This window comes from Triticum urartu, chromosome 3 (assembly GCF_003073215.2).
Source record: "Triticum urartu cultivar G1812 chromosome 3, Tu2.1, whole genome shotgun sequence".
In the NCBI taxonomy this organism is placed as follows: domain Eukaryota; kingdom Viridiplantae; phylum Streptophyta; class Magnoliopsida; order Poales; family Poaceae; genus Triticum; species Triticum urartu.
This window is the reverse complement of record NC_053024.1, coordinates 592,375,278-592,400,293: the sequence shown is the minus strand read 5'-3', so window position 1 is coordinate 592,400,293 and position 25,016 is coordinate 592,375,278. Positions and strand designations below refer to the sequence as shown.

At 46.3% G+C, this 25,016-nt stretch overlaps 5 protein-coding genes across 6 annotated transcripts; 3 read left to right on the top strand and 2 right to left on the bottom strand.

Moving 5' to 3' along the window:
• Positions 1-1,758: 1,758 nt before the first annotated feature.
• LOC125545207 (coatomer subunit delta-3-like) lies at positions 1,759-8,379 on the top strand. Of its 2 annotated transcripts, XM_048709092.1 has the most exons (12): positions 1,759-1,882; positions 2,993-3,052; positions 3,259-3,298; positions 3,720-3,943; positions 4,228-4,470; positions 4,592-4,715; positions 5,367-5,677; positions 6,118-6,304; positions 6,414-6,567; positions 7,069-7,131; positions 7,231-7,327; positions 8,000-8,379. In XM_048709092.1, the coding sequence occupies exons 2-12, from the start codon at positions 3,050-3,052 to the stop codon at positions 8,084-8,086; spliced, it is 1,533 nt and encodes a 510-aa protein (XP_048565049.1). In that variant the 5' UTR covers positions 1,759-1,882; positions 2,993-3,049; the 3' UTR covers positions 8,087-8,379. The 2 variants fall into 2 exon arrangements, with proteins under 2 accessions (XP_048565049.1, XP_048565050.1); XM_048709093.1 differs by lacking the exon at positions 2,993-3,052 and having other exon boundaries at positions 1,774-1,882.
• Positions 8,380-9,074: 695 nt separating this feature from the next.
• LOC125545211 (ATP-dependent Clp protease adapter protein CLPS2, chloroplastic-like) lies at positions 9,075-10,585 on the top strand. The gene is made up of 4 exons (XM_048709097.1): positions 9,075-9,525; positions 9,655-9,753; positions 9,864-9,973; positions 10,239-10,585. Exons 1-4 carry the CDS (start codon positions 9,309-9,311, stop codon positions 10,320-10,322), a joined length of 510 nt encoding a protein of 169 aa, XP_048565054.1. The 5' UTR covers positions 9,075-9,308; the 3' UTR covers positions 10,323-10,585.
• Positions 10,586-11,638: 1,053 nt separating this feature from the next.
• LOC125545209 (serine carboxypeptidase-like 27) lies at positions 11,639-15,723 on the top strand. Its single transcript, XM_048709094.1, has 9 exons — positions 11,639-12,808; positions 12,886-12,981; positions 13,097-13,189; positions 13,361-13,446; positions 13,524-13,784; positions 14,501-14,628; positions 14,715-14,810; positions 15,150-15,255; positions 15,351-15,723. The coding sequence occupies exons 1-9, from the start codon at positions 12,448-12,450 to the stop codon at positions 15,492-15,494; spliced, it is 1,371 nt and encodes a 456-aa protein (XP_048565051.1). The 5' UTR covers positions 11,639-12,447; the 3' UTR covers positions 15,495-15,723.
• Positions 15,724-16,068: 345 nt separating this feature from the next.
• LOC125545212 (uncharacterized protein At4g08330, chloroplastic-like) lies at positions 16,069-17,253 on the bottom strand. The gene is made up of 2 exons (XM_048709098.1): positions 16,878-17,253; positions 16,069-16,777 (listed from the first exon to the last, which is right to left on the bottom strand). Exons 1-2 carry the CDS (start codon positions 16,934-16,936, stop codon positions 16,336-16,338), a joined length of 501 nt encoding a protein of 166 aa, XP_048565055.1. The 5' UTR covers positions 16,937-17,253; the 3' UTR covers positions 16,069-16,335.
• Positions 17,254-17,486: 233 nt separating this feature from the next.
• Positions 17,487-20,623, bottom strand: LOC125545210. Its single transcript, XM_048709095.1, has 3 exons — positions 20,338-20,623; positions 19,906-20,245; positions 17,487-17,806 (listed from the first exon to the last, which is right to left on the bottom strand). The coding sequence occupies exons 1-3, from the start codon at positions 20,496-20,498 to the stop codon at positions 17,741-17,743; spliced, it is 567 nt and encodes a 188-aa protein (XP_048565052.1). The 5' UTR covers positions 20,499-20,623; the 3' UTR covers positions 17,487-17,740.
• Positions 20,624-25,016: the final 4,393 nt, after the last annotated feature.

Here is a 25,016-nt window from a genome sequence, read left to right as displayed (position 1 = left end):
CCGCCGGAGCTCGTCTCAGATCTTATCGATCCAACAAACAGAAGATGGGACATGAATCGCTTGCGTGAACATCTTCAAGAGATTGATGTTCAGAGGGTTGTCAACATCCCACTGAGCTCTTATAACAGAATAGATGAGTGGGCTTGGCATTATGAGAGATCTGGATTGTTTTTTGTCAAATCAACATACAGACTTCTAACGGAAACAAAGAGAGTTCGAGAAAATTGGCTATATGAAGTTCCGGGGAATTCTGACATTGGAGGTAATATGCAGTAATGGAAGAAGCTATGGAATGTGAAGGTGCCAGCAAAGCTTCGTAATTTTGCTTGGCGTTTAGCCAAGAATTCGGTTCCGACAGAAGCTGTTCGTCATAACCGAAATATGTCGGAATTGGATGTCTGTCCAATTTGCAATGCAGCTGAAGACACTTGGAAGCATGCTCTGGTTCAATGCCCCATGACAAATAGCGTTTGGTCTTTAGTCGATGATGAACTAGTAGAACACATGATAGCTTGCAATCACAGTGATGCTAAACTTTGGCTTATTGAGCTTCATGAATTGATGGGGCATGAGTCCTTTGTGAAACTCATTGTTACCCTTTGGTCGATTTGGTGGGTTCGGAGAAAGGCTGTCCATGAAGAGCAATTTCAGTCTCCACTAACCACTTTTCTGTTCATCCAAAGATACATGCTAGATCTGCAGATTTTAAAGGATGAAACTCCTTTGCACAAACCCATGGTGAACGGTCAGAATCCTAAATGGATTGCTCTGCCTACTGGGAGTGTTAAAATTCATGTCGATGCTGCTGTGGGCAGAAACAGTGACAGGGGGCTTTGGCAGTAACCTGTCGAGACGAGGCTGGTGCTTACTTGGGCGCTTCTGCTATAACTTTTCAGGATTTGGTCGATCCAGAAATCCTAGAAGCAATGGCGAGCTTGGAGACCTTATTTTTAGCTGCTGATTTGGGATGTCAGCGAATTGTTGTTACTACAGACTGTATGGCAACGATCACACATCTAAAGGGTGAATACAAGGGACCCTCAGCAGTAACGATCCAAGATATTAAGCAAATGATGCAAGACTTCACGTCAGTTGATTACATCCATGAGAAGCGAGAGATGAATCTTGAAGCTCACAAGCTTTCAAAAGCAGCGACTACTTTAGCTTTTGGCCATCATATTTGGCTTTCTATCTTACCTGACATTATTTGTATCCCAGACCTTGTTGTTATTTAAGTTAAGTGGCTTTCACCCCTAAAAAAAGAGGAGGAAATCTACCCTCCCTCATATAGGTGGCCAAACGGGTCGGGATAGCTGGACCGACCCGGTAGCATGGCCGGCACGGCACGACACGTGCTAAACGGGCCAGTCCCGTCACACAACACGCCAAGGGCCGTGCCTGGGCCTGAAGGCCGAGCACGCGGGCCAGCATGGCACGACCCGATTATCTTTTATTTTCTTATGTATCCTAATGTGGCCCAACAGGTAAAAATAGACTAAAAAACGCCCAATGCACAAAATAAGAGGCAGATTAGCGGACCTAGCGTGCCGATGGGCCGACCCAATTAGCATACGAGCCGTGCTTGGGCTGCAGGCTGCAGCACGCGGGCCGGCACGGCACGGCCCGTATAATAATCGTGCCTTCACGAGTCGGGCCGTGCCAGGCACGATTAGGATGGGCCGTGCCGTGCCGGGCCGGCCCGTTTGGCCAGCTATACTCCCTCATGAGGAAACCGGCGTACGAAGGAATTATCATTCTCTCTCTCTCAGAAAAAAAACCCCGAAAGAACTCTCCTACATAAAAACTGACCTTCCTCGTCGTGCTCCGTCGGTCCGTTCTGTCCTCCTCCGTCCCTCGATAGCTCGCGCCTCGCGGATCTCAGGTACGCCGCAACTCCTCTCTCTCCCGCTCCCCGCCGCACGCCATGGCACCATCACCCCCTCCGCACCCTCTCCCCCCCCCCCCCCCCCCTTCTCTCTGCGCCCACTAGGGTTTGCTCTGCTCTGCCTCTCGGCGGACACCTCGGGGCGCGCCAGGATCCGACTGATCACGAGTAGTGCCCCCTACGCGCTTACCAACCTTCTCGCCCGCGTTCCCAGATCCGTGAATCTGTAAAATCCGTTTTCGCGAGGCATTGTTCGTGTCTAATTGTTCGTGAATCTGTGATCAGTTTGGGTTCAGACGGTCGGTGCGTGGAGCGGCTGCAGCTTGCGGTTAACAGTTCGGATCTGTAGTAAACTCCAATAGCGGCTCACAGTTAGTGGTGTTAGTAATAGTTGGGTTCTCAGATGGCTCGTGCGTAGAGTGCAACTGTGCGAGGATTGTGCGGGCTGACGAGTTTGAAGATGTCAATTCGGTTCTGGGATGGCAATCCGGATGTCAAATTAGCCGTTGCCATATAAGTAGTCTGCCGGGCCTATGTACATTATGCTCAACTTGTTCGGATAGTTTAGCTCGTGGGTCTTAGATTTTTTATTTCACGTGATCTGATGTTGTTTGAGTAGGGATATCTGATCATAGTGTTCAATCTGACAATCTGCATCTGCATCACAGTGAATGCTTTAGGATAGTGTTATTTTAACTGACGTCTACCGGTCACCTACTTATGTGGACATTGTACTTTTGAAATTCATAAAATATGGTATTGGTCTGGGAAAATATGTCTGAATTCACTATTCATAATGATTACCTTCATGTAGATGTCCCCTTGTCTTTCTGTTTTTGCACTTTACTTATGGCTGTCTTGTGATTTGTTGTCAAATGCACCTTTATCTCATTAATATATATTGACATACTGTATTTGTTCTGTCACGAGCAAAACTTAAGTGGCAGAATATTCTGTGAAATCCTATTTGATATGTGCATAAAACATTTATTTCTTGGCCATACTCTTTGTATACGAGTGGCTGTAGATTTGCAGTTCTCACTGCTTTCAAGTTTCAACTATCTTGCATGCCTTGTTTCTGTGAGAAATAATTAGCCTCTCTTGCAGTTCTATAACCTGTCAACTTGGCTTTGATAATTCCTCGGATTGACGGAACCACTGAAAATGGTAACGACTGATTGTTTCTAATTGTTGTCCTGCAACGTTTTACTGTTTTATTCCCAATATATTATAAACTTAGTTACCTCTCGACATTCAGACACGCATCACAGTGAAATACTGTGCTTTATTTTAGTTCATTAATTCTAAGTAGTAATATTTTTTTCCCTAGTACTACTCAGAAGAAATGACTGTTTCTTTCTATATGCACTCAGGTGGTTCTGGCAGCTTCTATAATATCAAAGTCTGGAAAGGGTGAGTGTGTTTGAAATTCCGCAGTTACTAAATTCCTTCTATTGAACCATGAGTTGGTTACGAGATCTTATGGGATTCAGCTCTAGCCTACCCCAACTTGTTTGGGATTAAAGGCTTTGTTGTTGTTCTTGTTGTACTAAAGTCCTTCTATTGATTCTCGTATGAGATATATCCTCCTTTTATAATGTTTTCAAGAAAAAACGAAAATGCAGCCTAATCTTAGTAGCTGTAGGCATATATTAAAATCTGTCATCCATTGGTATATGGATGAGTAGAGTTGTTTAAAACAGCAGCTCTGAAAAGGCCTTTCTGCTTCAGTGTTGTTCAGTAAATCTACGATTTATGTTTTTCTTAGTGTATGTTTGTATCTACAGCTCTATACTATGTATGATATGATATTGTTTATTTACTTGAACTGCAGCACTTGCTTCAAGGCAATATGTTGACATGTCTCGGATAAGGATCGAGGGACTGCTTGCAGCATTCCCAAAGTTGGTTGGAACTGGAAAGCAACATACTTATGTTGAGACAGAAAATGTTCGTTATGTTTATCAACCAATTGAAGAGCTGTATCTGCTACTCATCACAAATAAGCAGAGCAACATCCTTGAAGATCTGGACACACTGAGGCTGCTCTCCAAAATCGTATCCTACTTTCAATCATGTTATATTTCTGTTGTCAAAAGCTAGGTTGTTGCAATTTTAAAAAGTAAAGATTGTGCCAAAAAAAGAAAAGAAGAAGATGTAGCTAACTTGAGAAAACACACACTAAATGCTAGCAACTCGACATCAAACTTATTGGAACAAAAATCAACTCAATGATCATGTCAGTAGACTATTACCATCTGTTTTTTTCTTCTTAAAACCTAGTTATATAATTGGTTTTTATTGAACCAATGTTGCAATGGTTTCCTTGAACATCTATAAAGGTACCTGAATACTCCCCTTCTTTGGACGAAGAGGGTGTCTGCAAGGCCGCGTTCCAACTTATATTTGCTTTTGACGAAGCCATTTCTCTTGGAAACAAGGAAAATGTAACTGTTCCACAAATTAAACAATATTGCGAAATGGAGAGCCATGAAGAGAAGCTGCACAAGCTGATCATGCAAAGCAAGATAAATGACACTAACGATCTCATGAGGAGAAAAGTTACTGAGATTGAGAAAAACAAGGTTTGTCCTACATATTACTCGAACAAGAAACATGTTCTTAGTTTAGGCGTCACAAGGGATATCCACCCCTATTACTAGCCCCCCATGTAGACCTAACAATCTTTTTTGCTGGACTGTGCAGATTGACAGAGGCAAGACTGGGGAAGGATTTGCTCCGACAAGAACTCCGAATAACTTTAATGACATGAACATTAGAGGTGGTCCAGGGTCAGAGATTAATCCTATATTTACTGACAAGACAAGAGGTTTGTACTTAGAAAAATGCATGTTGCGTGGAAACAGAAACCTATGTATTAGTAACATATTTGTTCTCTTTTACCACTGATGTTAATATTTGTAGTATCGTATACTTGCAGTAAATTTGTGCATAAATAATTGATGGTGTATTGGATGGAATTCTGGACGAACACAGTATCATATGCTTACATTCCCCTAGGACACTCCAATATGGATCATCCGTGGATTCATGATAATTATTAGCCGGTTCTCATTATGCTTTACCCTATTCATTTTATCAGGCATTTGCAATCGGTTCTATTCAAGTAGACTAAGTCCCTAGCATTGAGTATATTTACTTTTGCAGTAGGTGACTTGTTCATGAATTAAAAGATGTAACTATCTGTTGTGTCAGCAAGTAAATTATCATCTTAGTTTGAAAGCTATGACTTGTTCTGATTCACAACCAATTAACAAGGAAAAAGTAGAGCAGTTGCAAGAAAGAAATATCTTCTTTCACATATTTCACACAATTTGCTGAGACTTGCATTACTTCAAACAGTAAAGCTTTCTTTTATGGTGATGTGTGGTTAGAGGAGAGAGATGAGGCAATCAACGTGTGAGTATGGATTTGGCTTTGTGGCTATTATTTGTGTTAACTGCTAGGTGCATTTATACAGGGCGATCATCTGCTCCTTCTCCTGCTCCTATTAAAATGTCTGGTGCAATGAAATTAAGTAAAGCACACAAGCCAAATCAGTTCCTGGAGTCTTTGAAAGCTGAAGGAGAAGTTATTCTGGAGGATACTCAACTAAGCACAATTCAGTCAAGGTCATCATCATCTATTCTACCAAGTGATCCTATCACAGTGACCATTGAAGAGAAATTGAATGTCACAGTTAAAAGGGATGGCGGAGTTAATAATTTTGATGTTCAAGGAACCCTTGCTCTCCAAGTTCTTAATGACACTGATGGTTATATCCAGTTGCAGGTCATTTTCTATGTCCGAGTTCTGGATCTTTACATTCTCATACGACTCATTCACTTGGAACATTCAGACTATTAAGCAATGCAATCTGTTAATTCAGTTTTAATATGAATTTGCATAAAGCTTCTGTTCATGTGTATTTATATTAGTGAGTCACACTGTTTTGTACAGTCCTCAATATCCATTGATGCGACTAATGAAATGGTCTTTTAGATCACTCATAGCACACAATAACCAAACTTCCATATATAACTCACTACTGTCCTATCTTACACTATGAATTTTTGAGACGGAAAAGTGATCACAATTTTGTTTAGTACATGCTACTGTAGCAACATGAGTAGGAGTTGCTTGCCTGCAAGCACTGCTTTTTTGGTTAACAGCACGTTTGAAATTACTTCAATTTTAATTTGGAGATACAATTTTTCCTGCATTTGGTACAGATTGAGAACCAAGATGCACCTGGACTTAGCTTCAGGACGCACCCTAATATTGACAAACAGCTGTTCAACGGCCAGAAAATTGTTGGGGCAAGAGATCCAACAAGGCCTTTCCCCAGTGGTCAAAATGAAACACCCCTGGTGAAATGGAGAATCGAGGGGTTGAATGAGTCTTCTCTGCCATTGACAGGTATACTGCAACTGTTTGCATTTAGTAGCTTGCTGGTTTGTACTTGCATAACCTGTTTTTGCCAATTCCAGTGGTTTGTACTTGCGTAACCTGTTTTTGCCAATTCCAGTCAGTTGCTGGCCTTCAACATCTGGAAATACAACTGTTGTGAACATTGAATATGAAGCTTCAGACATGTTTGATTTGCACAATGTTATCGTCTCTATCCCTCTGCCCGCACTTAGGGATGCTCCAAGTGTAAAGCAGATAGATGGAGAATGGAGGTAATGTTCTAACTTCCTCATCTTCTCTTAAATACCCTGCTAAAAACAGACCAAGAAACACTAAATGTGGGACAAATTTCCATGTACACACACTTGTTAAATGACATGCTACAACCACTCCCAGAACATATTAAGGGCATAGAGTGGAAATATGGCAATAACTATGCTCTTGGTCCACACAAGACTCACTGTGAAGACACCTGAGTCTGAGGACACTTTATAGTCAAACGGAGTAGTAATTTGATGTATATTTAGGCTGTATTTAACATGGCTCAGTATTTCATTTTTATGTAGCACGGAGTATAATAAATTAAGCAGCTTTAAAAACAAGTGATTAAATTTATTCCACATTAAAAAAATGATTTACTCGGATGATAATTTCTCCAGGTCACCCATCCATTTCATTCCTCTTTAAAATAGTTTCTTTATGCAAGTTTCTCCGGATTGTCCATCTAGTTAGTTATTACCTGCACTCATGGTCTTGTGTCTTTATTTATCCAGGTATGACTCAAGAAACTCTGTGTTGGAATGGTCTGTTATGCTTATCGATCAATCCAACCGAAGGTACATGAAGTATATTTTCTCAGTAGTGTTACTTCTATCATGCAGTTTGTTCCCATGGTGTTGATAACACTTGTCTTTTATTTATTTTTTCATTTGCAGTGGTTCCATGGAGTTCTCTGTTCCCGCTGCTGATCCATCGACATTTTTTCCCATCTCTGTTGGATTTTCTGCATCAAAAACATTTAGTAACGTGAAGGTTTGTTATATTACTTGTTTACATGCATGCTTGCATCTTCCCCTGCTTTGCTCTAGTGACTCCAGAACTATGGACACAGATAAGCATAATGCTATATTGAGAATAACATATTGTATTTGAGTGTGGAATTTGCATGGTTGTCTTGCTGTATCACATCATTTGACTTGCATTAAGGCTTGGTTGAATATTCATTGTCTCTACAGTAAGTACAACCGCACAGAATTTTCCGGTACAATGTTAGACAGTGAACAGTCTACCTGTGTAGAGTTTGTATGTTTTGCTTTCTTGCCTCTTCCTTTCCATGTGTCAACCAGTAGGATGTCCTCTTACTGGCTTTTATGTAATTTTGATCTACTCTGCTTTGCAATTAATATTTTCAGCCACATTTCAAATTTCTTTATGTCCACCCTTGCCTCATCATTTCTTTAGGAGCAGCAGTTCGGAAAAAGAATAAACCAAATAAAGTTTATAGTAGTTCTCTAGTCATAAACTGATGCTGGAAGCATTTTATTTATGGGCTTTGTGATATTTCTTACTGTTTACTTGATGACACTGCACCACATCGTTCCAGAAATGCTATTCTGCTTGCGCCGAGTTAATCCATTTGTCTAGGTTCGATGTTTCTCCTTGAATCTGTAATTCTTATTGTCTCCTGCAAATTTCTGGTTTCAGGTTACTGCCATCCTTCCATTGCAGGGAGGTAGTTCAAAATATTCACAGCAGGTTCGGCTGGTCACTGTTAACTATCAAGTGGTCTGATGTCGTTTGTTCTGGTCAAGTGATTGCGGCGTTTGTTCTGGTCAAGTGATTGCGCATATCTGGAGTATATAGGAACTTTTTGGTTTTTGTTCATGAACTCGTTGAGCCGTTTGAGACATCTTTCGGCTCAAGAATTTCATGGGATATAGAGGATAAAAAGCTGGTATACGGAAATCCATTTTTGTACTTTATATTGTAAAAAATTGGTGAATCGAACGCTGTGTTCTTCGTGCCCACAGATACAGTATATGGAAATATATATGACACTCTAGTCGCCCAGTTTTCTGCTGTTACTACGTTGTTGGATATCATCCACTAATATGTTTTCTAAATGCGTGTTTTTTTTTGTGGTCGCTTGTACTCCTAGTTGGTATTCTTTCATCTTTTCTTTGAGTCTTACTTTCACCTTTAGTCGAATGTATCCGATTGCTTAGGGTCTCTTTGATTTAAAGAATTTTCATAGGATGTTTGAAGGATTAGAATTCTTAGGAATTTTTCCTATGTTGATCGTTTGATTCGTGGGATTGAATCTTGTAGGATTATTTCTTTTACAAGAATTCTAACATCCACTCCAACCTCTTGAAAGAAATCCTTTATTTTTTTCGTGACACAATCAAACAAACTTAAATCCTATAAGGATCCAATGAATATGCCATTCTATTCCTGCGTTTTTCCTATTTCTGTGTTTTTGCAATCTTATGAATCAAAGAGGCCCTTAAGACGCACACGTGCAATTTTCTTGTGGTCGGTTCTGGATCCTTACCGGCGTCTGGGTTTGTATTGTTTCTGGAACGTTCCAGCAAGACCCGTTTGCTGGCGATGGCCAGAAGACAAGATGTGGTCGTTGCCGGCCAACTTAGATGTGTGGCGAGATCTGGGCCGTCAGAACTCTGGATTGTTCCAGATGCGCGTTGTAATGCGCACAGTTGTAGCGGTACCTCTTCGTTTCGATTAAGACAGCGCTGTGTTTACCGCTGGATTATTTGTGCTCTGTATGGTTGAGGAGAGAGGAAGAATTCATCACGAATTGCAAAGGTGAACATTTGTTGCCACTTTTCTTTGCCGAACCCTGAATAAATCGCTCCATCGACCGTCACTCAGGTCAGGTCACGCACGCTCTCTCCAAGTCTCCATTCCTGTCCTGTGTTGCCCGTCTCGTCTCCCTTGCACGATCTGACACGAAATTCTCGTCTCTGCCAAGCACAACCATACATACGTTTCCATGGCGATCAGCAGCAGAGCAGCAGCCTGTGCCGCGCTCGCCTTCCCGAGCACCGCCGCCGCCGCCGCGCCACCCTCGAGCGTCTCCGTGAACCGGAGAGCTCGGCCGAGGAAGGCGTTGGCAGCCGTGGCGCGCGCGACCAGCGCTGGCGGCGCGGTGCTGGACCCGCCGGCCTTCGACCAGTCCCAGCTCGACACCCTCCCCCCAGCACAAGAAGGTGCGCATTCAGCAACGCCGAACCAAAACCAAAACCAAAACCAAAACCAAATTGATATTGATATTGAGCTCTCCATTTCTGATGCTCGGTGCGCTGATATTGATAATGGCGTTGTGTCATTGCATGCAGGAGGAGACACGGGGAGGCTCAAGGACCGCAAGGGCACCGGCAGCGGCGACAGCTACAAGGTGCTGCTCCTGGACGACCCGCGCCACACCGAGAAGCACGGTACGTATCCTTTTCTTCTTCTTCTCCTGCAATGTTTTCTGATGTCTCGATGGACTCATGGTTGGCCGCCGTCTTTACCACCGTGCGTGTGCGTGTGCTGTGATGTGCAGTGGAGACGGCGCTGCCGCAGGTGGTGCCGTCCGTGACCCCCGAGGCGGCGCGGCAGCTCTTCCACGAGTCCCGCCAGAAAGGCGCCGCGCTCGTCATCGTCGCCGTCAAGGTACGTACATACACGCATGCCCGCACTGCTTTCATTTAGCTCATTCAGTCAATCAATAGCTAGCGCCCCGTTTTAAATTTCAGTTGAGCCAACACCAACCTACTACAGTCCACTACAGCTCCAAGACTTGGAGGACACTCCCTAACTTTTCCCTTTTCTCCTACTGTACATGTTATGAGTAGGCCATGGCTAGAATAGATATACTACTAGTGACTTTTTGGAGTATTTTAATTTAAGAGATACTGCTCTCATGATGGCTGAACAGGAGCATGCCGAGTTCTACGCGCAGATGATGGTCCGCCACGGGCTCCGATCCGCCATCGAGCCCGAATCCGACATGGCAGCTTAACCTACCGGTGTTTCCAGGGACGGTGCACCCGGCCATTTTCGGCGCTGGGTTTTGGAGGGCCGACGCATTTCATCCAGCAGTACCGGAGGGAATTCCTTTTTTCTCATGCGACCAGCTAGCAGCAGCAGCAGCAGTGTCAGTGTGCATTGCGCAACCTCTCATAATGTAATCATGTCTTTTTTATTTGCAAATGAGAATGTAATCATCATGTACTAACAGTAAGTGAAACCAACGAGATTCGGATGAGTGGTTCTGCGAACAAACCGATTCCATTGGTTTTGCAGCGCATTTTTCTTTCTACTCCCTTCGTTTTTAAATATTTGTCTTTCTGAAGATTTCAACAAGTGACGGAGCAAAATGAATGAATCTATATTATAAAATATGTCTATATACATCTGTATGTGTTAGTTCATTTGTAATCTTTAAGAAGACAAATATTTAGGAACGGAGGAAGTAGATAGTAGTAGTAGTACGTCATTTCGGGTCTGCGAGCCAGAGCGTCGAAATGGTTCAGCCAGCGTACCGCGCCACACACCCCGACGTCGTAGCATGCATTTTTTTTTCTGGATATCTGGCATGTCGACACGTCGGGAGTCGGGACCAGGACCAGAGGTTCGCATAGGGCCTGCGCGCACGCAGGCGGCATCATTCCGCTCCGTAGCGACACGCATACGCACGGCAAGCCCCACCACACGAGTTCATTCGTTCGTTCGGGCAGAGCTCAACGTGAGATACGTACTACTCAAAAAAAGGGTTCCAATTTCCAAATGGAAGTGCATTCTGTATGCGTGTAAGAACCAAACATGGCGCTTTCGTGTTCCCCGAAGCAATCTCTCTCTGCTTTCTTTTCTTTCCCCGTGCGTGCTGCGCTGCAATCATGCGGCAGTCAGCATGTTATTCTTTCCGGGAAGACTGCCCTCTGCCGCCGGCAGTCTAGTAGTGCCACCGCCAGCCATCATCACAGCTCTGCAAAGCCCTTTTGCCGCTAATCACAGCGGCAGGCAGGCGGCAGGTTCTTAATCCCATTCTCCTTTCTAGCAGCAGCTCAGCTCCTTCGGGTCGTCAACCGGCCAGTTTACCCACCAGCGGGCCTCAGGCTCGCCATGTCCCGTGTATGCTGAGCGCATCGGGAACCATGGCTAGCCAGCACAGGTCACCCGCGGTGGTTCGGCCGCCCCTTTCGTCCACAGCGCGCGCGAGCAGGACGTACGGGACGCCGCTAGCTGCCGCGGCGCACAGCGGGCAGATGCGCGCCGCGAATTATTATTTTGGCGCTGCCCCGCTAGCTCCCGCCACTGCCAGTCTAGTCTCGCCACCACCCCACGTTTCCCTCCCAGGCTCCAGCCCCATGTGCCCCATCGCAGCCTCATCTTCTTCCTCCCACCCCCGTCTCATTCACACACCCACGCTCGCCGCCACGCACTATACTATTGCGCTGCTGCCGACACGGCACCCCGAGCAGATACCGCGGTGCCAGCCAGCCGCAGCCGATCTGCAGCACCGCACCTAATTTAGTCTCGCAAGTCACCCAGCCCAGCCCAGCCAAGTACACGATCCGATCCTCCTCCCTTTTCCCTCCTCCGCCACCCTGAGCTGTGCTGCCCCCCGCCGCAGCTCAATCATCGCGCCTCCAAGCGGAAAATCTCGGCACATTTTGCGCCTCCTGTACTTGCTTCCCTGTACCCACCGTGGGGGCGGGCGCGCTGGTCAGAGGAGTCGAATGAGAAGGGAATGTGACGAGATCGGCTGTCCTCTCCATCTCCATTTCTTTAGTGCTTCCGTCCAGGGGACCCAGCGGAGCCATGGCCCCTCTGAGCTGAGCTAGCTGTCATGGCGTAAGGATCAGAAATCAAATCCCCTGCTGCTGCTGCTGAAATCCATGCAAGCAACCCGGTCTCCTTCCCTCGTGGTGGCCCTCAGTATCTTATACAGTAGCTCCTCCCCTCCTCCTATCGGCAGCAGCAGTGCTGGTGGTGGTGCCAGTCGCAGCACGAGCTACTGTTGCGTACTGCGCAAGTGCAAGCAAGCTCAAGCTCCACTCCACCCGCCTCTTCCACTCCACCGCCACCACCCGGTGTGCCACACTCCAGCTCCACCCACTGGAGCTTGCTCCGCCTAGCCACCGATGGCTCGCGGGCTCGCGGCTCTGCTGCTGCTGGTGATAGCGGCGTCGGTGTCATTGGCGGCCGCCGCCCCGGCCGACCAGGAGGGCGACCGGATCCGGGAGCTCCCGGGGCAGCCGCCCGACGTGGGCTTCTCGCAGTACTCGGGCTACGTCACCGTCAACCAGGCCCGCGGCCGCGCGCTCTTCTACTGGCTCGTCGAGGCGGCGCCGGCGGCCGGGCCCATCGCGCCGCTCGTCCTCTGGCTCAACGGCGGGCCCGGCTGCTCCTCCGTCGGCTACGGCGCCTCCGAGGAGGTCGGCCCCTTCCGCATCCGCCCCGACGGCAAGACGCTCTACCTCAACAAGAATTCATGGAACAAGGGTGCGTAGCCGTCTTCTTCTTCAGCTTCTTGAGCTTCAGTCAGCAGCGTCACATTTACACATGGTGTTTGATTGCAGCGGCCAATTTGCTCTTCTTGGAGTCGCCGGCCGGCGTGGGCTTCTCCTACTCCAACACGTCCATGGATCTGTACACGGCGGGAGACGCCAAGACAGGTAACTGATGGAAGATTCATCGCCATTTTCGTTCGAGCTTTCCGGTGACACTGATTCTTTGGAATTTTGATGCCAACTTCCTGTCCTTTGCCTCTATTTTTGTCTTGTCTTGTAGCACTGGATGCCTACGCTTTTCTGGTGAACTGGCTGGAGAGATTCCCTCAGTACAAGTACAGGGAGTTCTACATTGCTGGAGAGAGCTATGCAGGTATTATACTTTTGTAATCCAGGAATGTTGCAAAACTTTCACAGGAAATAGTTCAATTCTAGCAGGAATTGGTGAAAACTCATCTTCCAAATGGGGCCTAATTTGAATTTTCTGTTCTGATTCTTTGCTTGATGGAAGACTGATTTTTATTTTTATTTTTGAAAATTTCAGGGCATTATGTTCCCCAGCTGGCCAAGCTCATATTCGAAAAGAACAATGGCACTGCCAATCCAATAATTAACCTCAAAGGATTTGTGGTAAACATTTGAAATCCATGTTTTGCTTGTAAAAGTTCCAATATACTCCCGAAAACTTACTATTCCTGAAAATTAAGGTGGGGAATGCGGTTACGGATGACTACAATGACTACCTTGGCACATTTGAGTACTGGTGGAGTCATGGCCTGATCTCTGACAGCACTTACCACAATTTGAAGAAGACATGCTTGTTTGATTCCTCAGAGCACCCTTCCCCTGAATGTGTCAAGAACCTGAACCTGGCTAGTTCCGAAGAAGGCAACATTGACCCTTATAGCCTGTATACAAAGCCCTGCAATAGCTCAGCCTCTCTCAAACTTGGCCTGGGAGGACGCTATGTAAGTACTTTGTTTCTAAAAAATTTATAACTGTCTAGAACTTTTAAATTTTCCGTTCTTACATTGAAAATACACTGGACTATGGATTCTATGGGCAGGCAGAAGTGCAATGTCAATAACAAAATGCTGGTTAAACATCAGCCCAACAGGGTAGATGCTAAACTGGGTAGACGAACTGAATTGATTTAATATCAGCCCAATAGGTTGACCGCCATTTTAGACTGAATAAGGAGCAATGTAGTTCAGCCCAGTGTAGTTCTCTGCTGAGGAGGGTCCAATTGGTCCAATATATAGAAACCAAATGTCTGATAAATTGAAGTAATGGGTGCAATCAATAAATTGTCTGTTGAGGAAATTTATATTTTGGCGATTACGTTCGATCAGGTGGTTTTGCGTTTTTTAGAAGGTTCTGTTTTGTGTGTTGTACAGAGTGCATGCACTTCCATGCAACTGTGGCATTTAACACTGCTTGAATTTCGATAGTGCTACCAAGTATTTTAGATCAGATATACATGAATGCTGACATGAAACGTGATGCTTATTCAATTTGCTACAGTAATTTGCGTTGCCTTAGAACTATTTGTTTGATTTCTGATTCTTATTTATCTACCTAGGATTGTTATTTTCACTTGATTGAATAGATGTATGTCGTAGAACTAGATATTCTTTGATTGTATTGTTCGTCTATATATTTAAGCTGATGATACTTTTTACAGCCTTGGTTGTCCAGAGCTTATGATCCTTGCACCGAAAGATATTCAAATATATACTACAATCTGCCAGAAGTGCAGGCGGCGTTACACGCTAACACAACTGGAATTAAATACCCTTGGAAAACTTGCAGGTTTAAATCGTTTTAGCTGAAAAATACACCTTAAAGTTCTGTTCCTTTCTTAAGCATATATATACTCATTTGCCTATTTATTGCAGTGATATTGTCGGATCGTATTGGGCGGATTCCCCCAGATCTATGCTTCCTATCTACCATGAGTTAATTGCAGCAGGTATCAAGATATGGGTATTCAGGTAAGTGCCAGAAGGCCCAGCACTTGCTTGTTTCAGATTTCTTATATTCCTCGTGACCGAGTATATGTTTTTGTCAGTTTAACACGGAGTCCAACTTGTTTCTGGGTTAGGGAATTATTTTTGTGTGTTCTGCATGGCTGACTGCAGTATCTAACTACCACTTTATATTGATATCGGCTTGTCTGTATAGATCTTCTCCATACATTTTTAGTATTGCCCCTTAAGGGAAGGAACAAAAATATCACATTCTGAAATGATTTCTAGCTGCTGCAAAACAATCTGTTTGTATAATGTTGACCTCATGGATAATGACTGACCATGCATTTTACCTTCCTGCAGTGGGGATACAGATGCTGTTGTTCCTGTAACCGCAACAAGATATTCCATAAGCGCTTTGAAGCTGCCAACGCTGATGAATTGGTACCCTTGGTATGACCATGGAAAGGTGGGTTCACTGAAATGGCTATTCACTAAATCGAGAAAATTCTGTCCCAGAAAGACCAGTTTCGATCTATATCAATAATCCTCTTTGTTTTGCAGGTTGGAGGTTGGAGTCAAGTTTACAAAGGACTAACCCTCGTTACCGTAGCAGGCGCAGGGCATGAGGTACCTCTGCACCGGCCTCGACAAGCACTAATACTATTCAGACACTTCTTGAAGGACACACCGATGCCTACTCAATAGCCACTTGAAGCAGAAAATGATAGTGTAAACTACAAAAACCATATTCACCGTTTTTCACATTCTTTTTTTGTTTGATTTGATCATCACAACATTTTATTCAGTTATCTCTATTGAAAATGTATGTATCTTAGATAATAGGGGAAACTGACATTTGTACTACTGCAGCTAAAAGAGCTCCTTGTATATGATATAGTGATTATTTGAGAAGTACAATTTCCAGATTTACTCACTGCATAGAAAGAAAATACTCCATCCGTCCCATAATGTAAGACGTTTTCCAAGCTTGTTTAACTTGCAAAAACGTCTTACATTGTGGGACGGAGGGAGTAACTGGCATTTTGCATATACAAATTCTTGGATCAGAAAAATGGTGTTTCTCACCATGTAATCCAACTTACTAACTGAGGTGCTACTTGCATGGACTTACCTGGAGCCTTGACTGCAAACCTTAATGTTGTGCTCCAATTCGGAATTCGCAGCGAGTTGGCTGCATACAAGAACTGATGGTGATAATAAACATAACAATGCTCCATCACATGGATTCATCTTGTCAGCCAGCTTATGGAATCAGTGATGACAAACTGAAATATATTTATCTGTGGATAATCAAAACAGAACCCATAATTTAGATATCAAGAGAGCAAAAACCCACACAGAAAGCTAGAATTAAGCCATTGACAAATACTAGGTGGCTCAAAATTGCAACCATGGCTCACTCCATTACCAGGACACAAAAACTATAGCAGGATCAACTTACACACATCAAGCTCTCGGGTCGTCTTCCACTATGAACAAAGGAACAAAATTCAGCAGCGGTGTGTCATATCAATATCATATCATATCATAGAGAGAAGGGATCGGCAGGAGGAGGATCGTCCGTCGAGGGCTGCAGCGCGCCGATCCTGATCAGGTAGTTCCTCCTTCTGGACGCGCCGACATCATCGCCCGGGCTCGTCCGCAGGTCGTCGTCGTCGTCGTCCGAGCCGCCGCACGCGGAGAGGCCGGCGGGGTCCTCGTCCTCCTCGTCGACCTCGTAGGCGGCGCCGATGCGGCCGCCGCACTTGCCGCAGAGCAGGCGCGACCTCCGCCGGAAGAGGCGCCAGGTCCAGGGGCGGAGGCGGGGCGCGCAGGTGACCTCGTCGGCCTGCGTGAAGCGCGTCTCGTCGACGGCGACGAAGGCCACGATGCCCTTCTTCCTGATCTGCTTGCCGTACTTGGAGCCGATGTTGGCCGTGTTCCGCGCCGCCGAGCTCAGGTTCAGCGCGTAGCCGCAGTACCCGCAGCTGCCGCCGGCGAACCAGGAGGAACCGGAGGGGTCAATGAACCCGTCGCCGGCGGAGAAATGGAAGCGTCGACGGAAGTGGAAGTGGAAGCGGAAGGTACCTGTAGGTGACGTCCTGGATGGAGGAGTAGCAGCTGTCGATGGAGTTGGACCTCACCATATGGACGAACGACGGTCGGCGGCGGCGGCGGCGCTGGAGCTCTTGGCCGGAGTCGGGGAGCGTTCCGCTTTGCGCGTGGCCGGCCGGAGTGGGGGAGGGATCGTGGAGCGAGTGGGGACTAAAAAGAGCGGTTGCTTGCTGGTGGCGAGCTGATCGGGCCGAGCCGACGGACGGGGAGTACTAGTAGTACTAGCAGCACTTTGTCGTCCGGCGCCCCCCGTCGCGCCACCTCGCGCCGTGCGCCTAATATAAAGTCCTTGCTAATTAATCGGGGGCGCCGGGTAATCGGCATGGGTGCTTTGCTCTGCTCTGCTGACCATTGCGGGCGCGCCAACTATCGCCGGACGGACGGGGATGCCGACGGGGCCTGCACCCACCGTCGGAGTGGACGCGCCATGTGTCGCGCGCCGGGAGGGCCCGGGCCCGGCGGCGGCCCCGCATTCACGCCGGCCTCCGTGCCCATGTGCACGGCGCGGCCGGCTGCCGCTCGCTCGCTGGGGCATGGCCGGCGCGGCACGGTATTATGATGCGTGTCAGCAGCAACAGCGACTCAAATAAGGGTACGCCCAGGGAGCGGCTGACGCGTACTACGTAATAAGTACGTATACAAATGGCTTGCAGTACGTAGCAGTACATTATTGCGAGTACATACATACATACATACATACATACATACATACATACATACATACATACACACTGGAAGTTCATCACGCAGAGGGACAGACGTGGCACGAACAGCGTCCGCGAGGCACACGCTGCGCTGGGCTTTATGCGCCCAGGTCGCGACGTGCGGCGCCTCACTCACTCCTCGATCACAAAGGTCACGCCGTCCTGCTTCTTGAAGTAGTACGTGGTGCGATCCACGTCCTGCAGATTCCACAAGTATGGTCAGATCAGATGATAAAAGTTACACTTTTCTTTTGTGAGGATGCGTATAATTGGTACACCCTCTCTTCCTGAATACCCTTAACACAAGGCGTTTTTGCAGTTCGATTTACATAAACTGCACGAACGTCTTGTATTTAGGAACAGAGGTAGCAAAGTAAGATAAGATGTGATGCGATGATCAGCTACATGGACGAACCAACCGATTTTAGTGCCAACAATTTGAGTTCGGCCTGAATGATGGTACCCGGTCGAGTTGTTTTAGATTGGGTGCGCGGCATTTCTTCCATTAGGAAAATCTTGATGGAGTACATCAGACTTTCAGCTCTACTTACAGACTATTTAATCTAGGACAGAACAGGGCAGGACGGAACGGGTTGGTTTCCAACTTCAGTAGATGAGTGATGCACTTCTACAATACTTCTATCAGGCTTTCGACTCACTACCAAGGTAAGGTAGGCTGGTAGTTTTCCAACTGCAGCTTACAAAAGTTTACTTAAGATAAGAAAGGATGAATGCACCACTGTGCATAGCAGTAGCACATGGACTCGTACGTGTAATGCGTACAAAATTGCAAACTCGTCATGAACCGTCTGACAAACTCTATGAAACTGAAATTTAGGTAACGCGGTAGTGCAAAGTGTGAAAATACACAAATGTCCGTATATCATAACTAAACTGCCTCATGAAACTTGTGAAAATGGAGGCGGCAACCTCAGTATTGTCAGCAGAAACATAGAAGGTCCTTCAAACGAAACCGTTATGTTAGTATTGTGGTTTCCCTCACATTTCCGAATTAAGGTCGGTGCTATTAAGTCCAGTTTTATAACTAGTAAACAAGGACACTGCAACTGCAAAGCTGGACAAAACTACCTCGGATTTGTTAGAAGCCAGATAGAACAACTGTTTTCCAGACAAACTAAATGCAGTAATGAACTTATAATAGTGCAATGGCATGGCAGTATGGCACTCACATTGCTGTTGCTCAGCTCCAGGTTAAAGTAACACATTTTTATAATTTCATAATTTCACATCCTAAAGAGACGAGATACGTAACTTGACTTGATGTGTATAACAAACTTCTGGTAAGGGAGATGTAATCAACTACGTGGCCGAATTCTTTTTGATACAACATACTGGGCTTCTTGATCTAAACTCTAAAGGATATCCGAGCCCGTGACCTCATGGTCACAAGGCAACAGCTCTACCGCTGCGCCAAGGCTCCCCTTCGTGCACAACATTTCTTCCATTAAAAAATTCTGGAGTACATCGGGCTTTCAACTTTACTTTAGACTATTCAATCTAGGATAGGTTGGTTTCCAACTCCAGCGGATGAATGATGCACTTCTATATAAGATAATAATGCAGCAGCAATAGTTTTTATAGGCTTCCGACTCTACAACCAATAGCAGTATAAGAAAGGTTGGCGGTTTTCCAAGTCCAGCTCAAAATAGTTCACTTAAGACAGGGTGAATGTACCACTGTGGGTAGCAGTAGCACATGGACTAAGTGAATGCTTTATAATAGAAATGCGTACATAATTGTGAACTCGTCAAGAACTGTCTGACAAACTCTCTGAAATTAGTAGTAAAACTTTAGGTGACGTGCTTGTGTGCAAAGTGTGAAAAAATGCACAAAAAATCGTGTAGTATTATAAACTGTCTCATGAAATTTCTGAAAATTGAGGCAGCAACTTCAGTATTGTCTACAGTAGTACTCCCTCCGTAAACTAATATAAGAGCGTTTAGATTACTATTTTAGTGATCTAAACACTCTTATATTGGGAGTACCGTAGAAGCTACTCTGTACTTCCAAAGGAGCTCTTATCTTGGTGTTGTGATTTCTCTTGCATTTCAAAATTAAGACCGGTGATATGTCAGGCTCTACTGCTCTAAGACACACGAAACAAATAAGTTCAGTTTTATTCCAACCAACAATGACACTGCAACTGCAAAGCTAGGCAAAACTTCCTAGAATTAAATTAGAAGCCAGATGGAATGATTGTTCCCCAGATGCACTAAATGCAGTAATAATAACGAACTAGTAGTACAGTAATAGCGCAATGACATAGGGGCACTCACATTGGTGTCGCTGAGCTCCAGGTTATAGAAATCCAGGGTGTCTGCCTTGAAGAGCGGCCCGGCGTGCCAGGTCCCGGCGTGCAGCTTGAGGAACTTGGCACCGGGGACCCGGAAAACGCGGACCTCGGACGGATCCGGAGGCAGATAGTAGTGCCCGGCGGGCGACTGCACGGGAGCCCTGCCACCATCCTGGCCACCGTGCTCGTCCACGACGGAAGGCTTGGCCACGCCGAGGTACCAGTCCTGGCCGCCGATGGAGCCCAGGCACTGCGTGACGCTGGCGTGGTGGGTGATGGTCGAGAACCTGAGCGGCCTGCTCTCCAATCTCATGATGTAGAACCTGCGGGGGGACAAACATTCAGAATCTTTGATCTTGTCCGGTACAGAGTAGAAGAGGATGATTGGTTGGTAATAGGATGTGGAGAATTGAACCTAGGGATGCCGCGGTTGAGGTCGAGCTGGGCGTCGTGGGGGCCGAACTGGTCGCCGTCGGGGGAGGCGGCGATGACCTGCCCGAAGGGCGCGAAGGACTCCGGCGTGGCCTCCACCGGCCGCAGCGTCACCACCCTCGGCTCCTCCCGTTTGGTTTCCATCGTCCGCGCCGACGACGAGGCGGCTTTGACTTAGGCGCGCACGGCTGTGCCGCGCTTGCTGTTGGTGAGAGGAGGTTGAGGGGGAGGGGAAGGAGCAGTGGCCGTGCTGCGGCGGCAGAAGGGCAAAAGGCACAAATTTGAGGCGAAACTACTCCTTTCATCCGGAAAAATTTATCCTTCTCTCAAATAAATGTATCTAACACTAATTGATGCTAGATACAACCATTTGAGAGACAATTTTTTTAGACAAAGAGACTATTTCACAAACTAAACTGTTTTTAGAAATATTTCATCCAACTGACCCATAATATGCAGCGTCTGACAGTAAGTCGATGTATTCTATTGTGCAGTGTCTAACACTAAGACACCACACCTGTGCAACGCCTAGTTGTAAGAAGTTACACATTAAAATTCAGCGCCTTACTGTTGAACGCTGCACAAAAAATTAACAGTGTGAAATATTTAGAAAATAGTTTAGTTTACGAAATATTTTCGCCTCAAATTAGTCAATTTCACCGACAGAAATAGTCGTGGCGGCACGCACGGCGTAGGAGGCCCAGCGCCTCCATCCCCAGAACGTTTTCCCGTGACCGGAACCGAAGCGTGCACGGTGTGGTGCATCGGCGTCCATCCCCAAAACGTTTTCCCGTGACCGGAACCGAAGCGTGCACGGTGCGGTGCATCGCAGTGTTTTTTTTATAGTTTTGCTAAAGTACATCTAGATGTGCCATAAGTATTGCACATCTAAATCATATGTCATCGATCTTACATTAAGATTCGTGTGAATATTTCTTTTCTTTTTTCTTTTTCTCTTTATGCTTGATTCACTCATTTAGATGTGTAATAACTAGAGCATATCTAGATGTGCCCTAGACACACCTTTTTTAACACAGTACAGACGCAAGCGCTCATTATATACACGCATACACTCACCTTATAAATACACACACTCTATCCCTATGAGCATCTTCGAAAGACTGAGCTGACATATCATCTAGGGCGTGTTTGGTTGCCTGCATAGGCCTCGACCAGGCCCGCGCGGGAAAAGATCAGCCTATTTGGTAGCCCACATACACTATTGGGCCTGCATCGCACGCTTCTTAAAGCACCTCTGGGCCTGGTTCACTGGGAACGCACGAATCGGCAGTTTCTCCAGGGCCAGGCCCGAGCGGTGCACGTGGGCGGTGACGGCTGCACGCGCGCGACCACGCTCGAGAAGCCGCATTGCTTCCCGAAGCGCCGGCGGTTATTAGCCTCACCGCTCCCTCTCCCCACTCTTCCCCACTCTCGCAACTCTCACTGGCGGCGACGGATCGGGGCAGAGGAAGAAGACCACCGGACTCCATCACCGGCGGCGACGGTGTTGGGGAACGTAGAAATAATTCAATTTTTTTCCTACGTGTCACCAAGATCAATCTAGGAGATACTGGCAACAAGAGAAAGGGAGGTGTATCTTCATACCCTTGAAGATCGCAATGCGGAAGCATTACAAGAACGCGGTTGGTGGAGTCGTACACGCAACAATTCAGATCGCGGTCGATTCCGATCTAAGCACCGAACAACGGCGCCTCCGCGTTCAACACACGTACAGCCCGAGGACGTCTCCTCCTTCTTGATCCATCAAGGGGAGAGGAGAAGTTGAGGAAGAAATCCGACAACACGACGGTGTGGTGGTGATGGAGCTCGTGGTTCTCCGGCAGGGCTTCGCCAAGCGCTACGGAGGAGGAGGAAGTGCGGGAGAGGGGGAGGGGCTGCGCCAGGGGAAGGGTGCGGTTGCCCTCTCTCTCCCTCACTATATATAGGGGGAAGGGGGTGGAGGAGGTGCCCTAGGGTTCCCTAGGGGAGGGGCGACGGCCACAGGGGAAACCCTAGATGGGTTTGGGCGCCCCCACCCCTAGGAAACTTGCCCCCCAAGCCGGGAGGGGTGGCTGCCCTAGGGGAGGCGCCCCCACCTCTCCAAGCTACGTGAGATGGGGTGGGAGGGGCGCTCAGCCCCTTAGTGGGCTGATGTGCCCCCTCCCCTTGGCCCATAAGGCCCCCCAACGCTTGCCGGGGCCTCCGAAACCCCTTTCGAACACGCTGGTCGTCACCCGGTACCTCCGAAACAATTCCGGATTTCAATACCCTTCGTCCAATATATCGATCTTCACCTCCAGACCATTCCGAAACTCCTCGTCACGTCCGGGATCACATCCGAGACTCCGAAACCTTCGGTAACCACATACTATTTCCCATAACAACTCTAGCATCACCGAACCTTAAGTGTGTAGACCCTACGGGTTCGGGAACCATGCAGACATGACCGAGACATCTCTCCGGCCAATAACCAATAGCGGGATATGGATACCCATATTGGCTCCCACATGTTCCACGATGATCTCATTGGATGAACCACAATGTCGGGGATTCAATCAATCCCGTATACAATTCCCTTTGTCCATCGGTATGTTACTTGCCCGAGATTCGATCGTCGGTATCCCACTACCTAGTTCAATCTCGTTACCGGCAAGTCTCTTTACTCGTTCCGTAACGCATGATCATGTGGCTAACTCCTTAGTCACATTGAGCTCATTATGATGATGCATTGCCGAGTGGGCCCAGAGATACCTCTCGGTCATACGGAGTGACAAATCCCAGACTTGATTCGTGCCAACCCAACAGACACTTTTGGAGATACCTGTAGTGCACCTTTATAGCCACCCAGTTACGTTGTGACGTTTGGTACACCCAAAGCATTCCTATGGTATCCGGGAGTTGCACAATCTCATGGTCTAAGGAAATGATACTTGACATTAGAAAAGCTTTAGCAAACGAACTACACGATCTTGTGCTACACTTAAGATTGGGTCTTGTCCATCACATCATTCTCCTAATGATGTGATCCCGTTATCAATGACATCCAATGTCCATGGTCAGGAAACCATGACCATCTATTGATCAACGAGCTAGTCAACTAGAGGATTACTAGGGACATATTACGATCTATGTATTCACACATGTATTACGGTTTCCGGTTAATACAATTATAGCATGAACAATAGACAATTATCATGAACAAGGAAATATAATAATAACCATTTTATTATTGCCTCTAGGGCATATTTCCAAAAGTCTCCCACTTGCACTAGAGTCAATAATCTAGTTCACATCGCCATGTGATTAACACTCATAGTTCACCTCACCATGTGACTAATACCCAAAGAGTTTACTAGAGTCAATAATCTAGTTCACATCACCATGTGATTAACACTCAATGAGTTCTAGGGTTTGACCATGTTATGCTTACGAGAGAGGTTTAGTCAACGGGTCCGCAACATTCAGATCCGTGTGTTCTTCGCAAATCTCGATTTCATATTGTAGATGTTGCTACTATGCTCCACTTGGAGCTATTCCAAATGGTTGCTCCACTATATGTATCTGGTTTGCTACTCAGAGTCATCCGGATAGGTGTTAAAGCTTGCATCGACGTAACCCTTTACGCCCAACTCTTTATCACCTCCATAAACGAGAAACATTTCCTTATTCCTAAGGACAATTTTGACCGCCGTCCAATGATCCACTCTTGGATCACTCTTGTACCCCCTTGCCAGACACGTGGCAAGGCACATCGCGGTACACAACATGGCATATTGTATAGAGCCTATGGCTAAGGCATAGGGGACGACTTTCGTCCTTTCTCTTTCTTCTGCCGTGGTCGAGCATCAAGTCTTAACTTCACACCTTACAACTCAGGCAAGAACTCCTTCTTTGATTGATCCATCTTGAACTCCTTCAAGATCATGTCAAGGTATGTGCTCTGTGAAAGTCTTATTAGGCGTCTTGATCTATATCTATAGATCTTGATACCCAATATGTAAGCAGTTTTACACAGGTCTTCCTTTGAAAAACTCAATTCAAACAACCCTTTATGCTTTCTAGAAATTATACATCATTTCCGATCAACAATATGTCATCCATATATACCTATCAGAAATGTTGTAGTGCTCCCACTCACTTTCTTGCAAATACAAGTTTCTTGCAAACTTTGTATAAAACACAAATGCTTTGATCACCTCATCAAAGCGTATGTTCCAACTCCGAGATGCTTGCTCCAGTCCGTAGAAGGATTGCTGGAGTTTGCATACCTTTTAGCATCCTTAGGATCGACAAAAACATTTTGGTTGCATCACATACAACCTTTACTCACGGAAACCGTCAAGGAAACTTTGTTTCGACATCTGTCGGTGTCAAAACCGGCGGATCTCGGGTAGGGGGTCCCGAACTGTGCGTCTAAGGCGGATGGTAACAGGAGGCAGGGGACACGATGTTTACCCAGGTTCGAACCCTCTTGATGGAGGTAATACCCTACGTCCTGCTTGATTGTTCTTGATGATATGAGTATTACAAGAGTTGATCTACCACGAGATCATAGAGGCTAAACACTAGAAGCTAGCCTATGGTATGATTGTATGTTGTCCTATGGACTAAACCCTCCGGTTTATATAGACACCGGAGGGGGCTAGGGTTACACAAAGTCGG

What these genes read in the sequence shown, in the direction of transcription:
- LOC125545207 (XM_048709092.1), top strand. An exon ending in AATATCAAAGTCTGGAAAGG is followed by an intron (nt 3,299 to 3,719) that starts GTGAGTGTGTTT and finishes CTTGAACTGCAG; the next exon opens with CACTTGCTTCAAGGCAATAT. An exon ending in ATGGTTATATCCAGTTGCAG is followed by an intron (nt 5,678 to 6,117) that starts GTCATTTTCTAT and finishes CATTTGGTACAG; the next exon opens with ATTGAGAACCAAGATGCACC.
- LOC125545212 (XM_048709098.1), bottom strand. Translation starts at nt 16,936, where the DNA reads ATGGTGAGGTCCAACTCCATCGACAGCTGCTACTCCTCCATCCAGGAC. An exon ending in ATCCAGGACGTCACCTACAG is followed by an intron (nt 16,778 to 16,877) that starts GTACCTTCCGCT and finishes CGCCGGCGGCAG; the next exon opens with CTGCGGGTACTGCGGCTACG.
- LOC125545209 (XM_048709094.1), top strand. Translation starts at nt 12,448, where the DNA reads ATGGCTCGCGGGCTCGCGGCTCTGCTGCTGCTGGTGATAGCGGCGTCG. An exon ending in TTAACCTCAAAGGATTTGTG is followed by an intron (nt 13,447 to 13,523) that starts GTAAACATTTGA and finishes CTGAAAATTAAG; the next exon opens with GTGGGGAATGCGGTTACGGA. An exon ending in ATCAAGATATGGGTATTCAG is followed by an intron (nt 14,811 to 15,149) that starts GTAAGTGCCAGA and finishes ACCTTCCTGCAG; the next exon opens with TGGGGATACAGATGCTGTTG.
- LOC125545210 (XM_048709095.1), bottom strand. Translation starts at nt 20,498, where the DNA reads ATGGAAACCAAACGGGAGGAGCCGAGGGTGGTGACGCTGCGGCCGGTG. An exon ending in CTCAACCGCGGCATCCCTAG is followed by an intron (nt 20,246 to 20,337) that starts GTTCAATTCTCC and finishes GTCCCCCCGCAG; the next exon opens with GTTCTACATCATGAGATTGG. An exon ending in TGGAGCTCAGCGACACCAAT is followed by an intron (nt 17,807 to 19,905) that starts GTGAGTGCCCCT and finishes TGGAATCTGCAG; the next exon opens with GACGTGGATCGCACCACGTA.
- LOC125545211 (XM_048709097.1), top strand. Translation starts at nt 9,309, where the DNA reads ATGGCGATCAGCAGCAGAGCAGCAGCCTGTGCCGCGCTCGCCTTCCCG. An exon ending in CCTCCCCCCAGCACAAGAAG is followed by an intron (nt 9,526 to 9,654) that starts GTGCGCATTCAG and finishes CATTGCATGCAG; the next exon opens with GAGGAGACACGGGGAGGCTC. An exon ending in TCGTCATCGTCGCCGTCAAG is followed by an intron (nt 9,974 to 10,238) that starts GTACGTACATAC and finishes ATGGCTGAACAG; the next exon opens with GAGCATGCCGAGTTCTACGC.